General features: G+C 50.4%; 1 protein-coding gene across 1 annotated transcript; it reads right to left on the bottom strand.

The window, feature by feature from the left end:
• Positions 1–1,151: 1,151 nt before the first annotated feature.
• IL10 (interleukin 10) lies at positions 1,152–5,540 on the bottom strand. Its single transcript, XM_084866628.1, has 5 exons — positions 5,310–5,540; positions 4,480–4,539; positions 4,041–4,193; positions 3,083–3,148; positions 1,152–2,020 (listed from the first exon to the last, which is right to left on the bottom strand). Exons 1-5 carry the CDS (start codon positions 5,472–5,474, stop codon positions 1,928–1,930), a joined length of 537 nt encoding a protein of 178 aa, XP_084722754.1. The 5' UTR covers positions 5,475–5,540; the 3' UTR covers positions 1,152–1,927.
• Positions 5,541–5,834: the final 294 nt, after the last annotated feature.

The raw sequence follows: 5,834 nt of genomic DNA, 5'->3' as shown, positions 1-5,834 counted from the left end.
CCCCCTACTCCCATACATGCCCTCACCTCCCAATGTTTTGTGTCCATTGCTTATGCTTATATGCATGTATATAAGTCTATTGGTTCATCTCATATCTCCCCCACCTCTTCCTAACCTTCCCGCTGTAATTTGACAGTCTATTTGATGCTTTACTGCGTCTGTATCTATCTTTTTGTTAATCAGTTTATTATGTTCTTTATTATCCATAAATGAGTGAGATCATGTGGAATTTTTCTTTTATTGACTAGCTTATTTCACTTAGCATAATGTTCTCCAGTTCTATCCAGGTTGCTGCAAATGGTAAGAATTTCTTCTTTTTTATGGCAGCATAGTATTCCATTCTGTAGATGAACCATAGTTTTCTGATCCGGTCATCTGCTGATCGGCACCTAGGCTGTTTCCAAATCTTAGCTATTGTAAATTGTGCTGCTATGAACATAGGGGTGCATATATCCTTTCTGATTGGTGTTTCTAGTTTCTTAGGATATATTCCTAGGAGTGAGATTACTGGGTCAAATAGGAGTTTCATGTTTAGTTTTTTGAGGAAACTTTATACTGTTTTCCACAGTGGCTGCACCAGTCTGCATTCCCACCAGCAGTGCACGAGGGTTCCTTTTGCCCTGAATCCTTGCCAACACTTGTCATTTGTTGATTTGTTGGGTAGAACTTCTTAGTATGAATGCCAATAACAACCCTCTGTGTGCACTGGGACCACCTCCTAGGGCCATGACAACAGCCCATCTTAGTCCTCACCATCACCCAGACAAATTAGTGTCTGCCCCTGGAACTCTGGTGCTTGAAGAAGCAAACAAACACTAACAAACTTCCTCTGCCTATCTTTCTAATTTTGGTATGTGTATAATTCATCCTTAGTCTTGAAAATCAGCATGATCTTTAAGGATTTAAGGGCAATTCCTTACAGGATTTAATTTATGGAAAGACTATGGTAGTCTCTGGCATTGGCTTTTGAAGAGAGAATATCTCCCCCCACTCCCCCCCAACCTGGACTTGAAATCTTCCCTGTTTCTAAGAGAGAGTAGTTGGCTTCCTCTGGAATGCAGAATTCATTCATCCACTCTCTTCTATCTTGGAGACTTTGAGGGAACAATTTTAGTCACACAGAAATTCAACAGACACCATAACATGATTTTAATAAAACTCATTTATTTATTCAAAATAAAAAATCTGCTACAAAGACAGACAAACAATGTGACATTCCCAGAGGAATTGAATTGCTTCTAGTTAAAACTGAGTTCTATTAGAACCAATTTTAGGTTGATATAAATAACAAGCTGGCCACAGCTTTAGAGAATGAAGTGGTTAGGGAATGAGGTCAGGGGAATCCCTCTGAGCTGCTGGCATGTGAATTGTCAAAGGGGCTCCCTAGTTTCTCTTCCTAAGGAAGTGAGATCTTTGTAACAACCTGGGAGCCCCAGGCCCAGGGACAAAAGAGACAGGTCAGGCTTGGAATGGAAGCTTCCGTTGGTTCCCCAAGATCATGTCTTTTTCTTTATATATAAGTTACAATTTGTCTTAAAACACTCAAATGCCATAAGGTGCTACCCTATGGAAACAGCTTAAACACAAGTGAAAATAATAAATATTAAAAACATTTATAATGTTGGGCTTCTTTCTAAATAGTTCACAGAGAAGCTCAGTAAATAAATAGATCTTTCTAAATAGTTCACAGAGAAGCTCAGTAAATAAATAGATCTTTCTAAATAGTTCACAGAGAAGGTCAGTAAATAAATAGAAAAGGGAGTTGAGGTATCAGAGGTAATAAATATTCTAGGAGAGCTGTACGGCAGGGTTTTCCAAGGAGCTGGTTTGGCTCTCCTGGGACCCTGGGTCGGATTTTGGAGATCTCCAATGTATGCCCTAGAGTCCAGTGGAGCCGCCACCCCTGCTGCTTTGTTGATCAGATGTTTCAGTTCTTCATCTTCAATGTCATGTAGACCTCGATGTAGTTGATGAAGATGTCAAACTCACTCATGGCTTTGTAGACCCCTCTCTCCTGGAGCTGTGTGGGGAGACAAGAGATGGTTAGTGAAAACCCGATCTGAGTGAGTCAGGTGGCCCCTCACTTGAATGGCCAGAAGCTGCACTTGACCCCTCGAGTTGGGAGGTGAAAGGTGGACGCAGGCAACCTGAGGACGTGCCCCGCTGCTGTGGGAAAGACTGGGCATTGGCGTGTGGCAGAGCTAGTGGAGGCGAGAGGAGCATCTGCTTGCAAAGCACAGTCTTCAAACCGGTGCCTTTTCAACACATGCAAAGGCCATGTGCTCACATGGTGCTTATTCAGAATTGGATGGAAAAACATCAGAGGCACCATTTTGAAACAAGACGATGAGAGAGGAGAAAAGGGAGTGAGCCTCTCTTAGGTTTGCTCTCTTCCTCCAACAAATTAGCAGGTCCCACCTGCTGACCCAGCCTGTGCCAGGGGACTCACGTTCCCTGATGTGGGAACCCTGCCCAGGGTCTGTCCCCAGCCCCCGAAGAGGACACAGGCCACATGGCTTCTGGGAAATGGTGTTTAAATGTTCACAGACAGTTGGAAGTGTGAAACCCTCTGGTTTGAGAGTTGACATTAGAAGGCAGCTGGGGAGCTGGGAGGGGCAGATGAAAAGTGAGCGCGGACCAGTTCTGGAGGGGTGAGAATCCTGCTTCCTGCTCTGAGTCTTGGGGAGCCCAGGCTGAACCCCTGGGCGTGTTTGTGTGTGCACATTCACGTGTCGGGTTCTCGCACGTGTGGCTTCTGCCTGGATGCCCAACAAGCTACTTTCTGTTTCCCCTGTCACTCTCCCCAGCACCCCGCTCACTGCGTTCGCAGGCTAGCCAGCTGCTCACCCACAGGCCTGCAAAGGCGGGGAGCAGTCATTTAGAAACCCCCAAAGACACTTCACAGAAATCAAATATAACCGAGGCGACAGCTCCTCACAGGCTGCGGAGGTCACACCATCTGTCGGGTTCCCACAGTCCCTCCCCTCGAAGGAGGGGGCTGGCTTCGCATCTGCCCCTTGGGGAGCAGGGCCCCGGCCGTGCTCCCCCAAACCCTCCCTGTAGGAGCCACCGTGCAGCTCACCTTACTGAAGGTGCTCTTCACCTGCTCCACTGCTTTGCTCTTGTTCTCACAGGGCAGAAAGCGGTGCTGGGGAGGAAAAGAGAAAGTGTCAAAAATACGGGCTCGCTGGGGGACACGCTGGTGGCAAGAAGAAGGGACCAGACTTGTCCTGAATGCCTCTACCTCCCGTCACCCCATGTCCCACCCTTTCCCAGCCGAGGAGAAGGAACGCAGCCCAGGAGAGGAGCCGCGCTGCCTGCATGGGAGGCCTGCATGCACACCCAGCGCTGGGAGCTTCCTCCCAGAGCAGGCAGCGCTGGCCAGATGCTGAGCCCGCCATTCCGCCCTTTCCTGCCTCTCCCGTTCAGGCCCAGACACGAAGGGGGATCCTTGCTAAGTCCCTGAGGAATAGAGACGCAGCCTCAGCTCTGCACACTAACCTTGGCATGGTCCCACCCTACACCCAGAGACCAACACGGGCTGATTTCCCATTCTCAGCGCAACAGCAAAGGGGACCAGCGAGGAGACCCTCATCTCAGTTGAAAAAGTGGATTCTCTGGGCCCTTCTAAACACCAGGGGAAGTGCTGTCCGTCAGCTGGGCCCTTGTAGAGAGCTCTGTTTTTAAAGGGTTCGGGATGAGAGGGAAGTGGAGTTTCCTCTCCGGGGATGCTCAGCTCTGGGCCCCTCTTGCTGGGCCCGGGGCTTGGGTTCCAAGGGCCAGGGGAGCCCTGACTAAAGTGCGGGGCCCCTCTCGTACAGAGACGGGAATGGTTAATAAGCCACAAATGACTCACAAATAACAGGAAAGCTGTTTGCAAGTCTTCACATGTAAATGCCTGGCAGCCACCCCACCCCTGCTCAGAGAGAAATGAGCAGGCTCCTGCCACCCATAGTGCTTGCCTGATGGGTGTCAGGCAATGAGAGTTTCCGAAAGAAAAGCCCGAGAGCTGCCAGGGAGGGAGCGGGCCTGCTACTCACACAGCGCCGCAGCTGCAGCCTCAGCGTCTTCAGCTTCTCCCCCAGCGAGGTCACGGGCTCCTTGGTGTCTGGGCCCTGGCTCTCGGCCTGGGGCATCACCTCTTCCAGGTAAAACTGGATCATCTCCGACAAGGCTTGGCAACCCAGGTAACCCTAAGGGCAAGAAGCGCCGGGTGGTGACTGGGAGGAAGGGCTGTGCCACTAGCTTTTGAGAGGCTGGCTTTGTCCCCAAGGACCAATCTTCAGCAGCGTGGTGCCTTCCCCCAGGACCCAGCTCTCTGAAACCCTCCCCGGGGGCTGGCTCAGTGCTGAGTTAAGCTCTTCTCACTTCTCCTTTCTACGTGGAGGAAGCAAACCCAGTTCCCTGCAGGCTGAAGCGGATCCCCCTTCTTGAGTCACCAGGCACATTCTCCCCCTGACCCACGCAACCGGCTCTCACCTTGAAGTCCTCCAGCAACGACTCGTTCAACAGAATGTTGTCCAGCTGGTCCTTCGTTTGCTACAAGAAGAACACAGTGAGAATAAGCCTGAGGTTTGGAGGAAATACCTGAAATGACTGTCCTTGATTGGCAGAGTTTTTTATTTGTAGCCCCAGCCTACCAATGGAAAGGGCAGTTATCAAAACGTTGAGGCATTCAGCGGTGCTGGAACCCTTAGCTAAATCAGGCCTCCCCGTGGGGATCAAGTCATTCCAAACATTCTGCCAGGGGTTGAAGCCAAGGCAGATGCTTGATTGCGGGGACACATGGGGTGTCTGCCCTTCAGTGCTCTCTGCCTGTCTCCCTCTCCTGCCCGCACCCCACTGCAGCTCTGAAGGCTCCCTGAGAAGGGCAGGGGGATGGGGGACAGTTCCTTGTGCAGGTTTCCCCTGCACGATGCTTCCGCAAACGTCAGTCTCTCAGGCTCCGGACCATTCTGAGCAGATGCAATTTATGCTCGCCTGCCAGAAAGTGGGGGGAGCATCTTCACCTACAGTCACCCCCTTGGGGGTGTCTCCCAGCCAAGGAAGCCCTGAGCGCCAGCAGAATCTTATAAAGCATTCCTGAGCATAGGAGACAGGGTGCTTTTACCGTGTAGGCAGCTTTTCCTGCACATTCGGCACCCCATCTGGACTTAGCTGAACTCATGGAGCCCATAGCTCGGCTGGGGGAGTCTCTTAAGAACTGAACTGGGGGTGCTGGGGATGGAGGTGAGCAAGAAAAGAGAGCCCTGGGAGCTCCAGCAGAATGGGATGTTCAGGCAGGAAGGGTAAGGGGGCATCATACTCACAAAGAAAGTCTTCACCCTGTTGAAGGCAGCTCGGAGCTCTCGAAGCATGTGGGGCAGGCTGGTGGAGAAGTGGCTGCAGCTGTTCTCAGATGGCGTGCCCTGGGCAGGCCTGGCCCCCATCCCAGCCAGGAAGATCAGGCAACAGAGCAGTGCTGAGCTGGGCATAGTGGCGCGTTGCCTTCTTCTGCCAGGCGGCCTTGTGGTTTGGTTTTGCAAGAGCAATGCCCTGATGTGTAGACCTTCATCTCCTGTGCCCCTCTTTTTATAAGAGGGACTAGTCCGCCTCTCATTGATAAAAACTGACCCACAAACTTCCGTTTCAAGAGCCCCTCCCAAAGAAGGAACCTTGCAATCGATGAACTTCTTTCAGTGTGAATTCTTTGCATCGTAAGCAAAAAGGATGATTGAAAAAAACCAACTGCTATTTTTAGACTGAGCTACCTCTCTCTCTCCATTTTTTTAAATATTTTTTTTTCAGCTTCTCTAAATAAAAAAAAAGAAGTTGATTTCCTGGGTGACCAGCTG

The sequence above is a fragment of the Pipistrellus hanaki genome (genome assembly GCF_964339955.1).
Source record: "Pipistrellus hanaki genome assembly, chromosome: 18".
NCBI classification, from domain to species: Eukaryota; Metazoa; Chordata; class Mammalia; order Chiroptera; family Vespertilionidae; genus Pipistrellus; species Pipistrellus hanaki.
Note: the sequence above shows the minus strand (reverse complement) of the source record. Positions and strands in the feature narration are given on the sequence as shown.

Coding starts and splice junctions, on each gene's coding strand:
- IL10 (XM_084866628.1), bottom strand. CDS start 5,474: ATGCCCAGCTCAGCACTGCTCTGTTGCCTGATCTTCCTGGCTGGGATG. Junction 4,194..4,479: donor CGTTGCTGGAGGACTTCAAG/GTGAGAGCCGGT, acceptor TCTTGCCCTTAG/GGTTACCTGGGTTGCCAAGC. Junction 3,149..4,040: donor GGCTGCAGCTGCGGCGCTGT/GTGAGTAGCAGG, acceptor TTTCCTCCCCAG/CACCGCTTTCTGCCCTGTGA.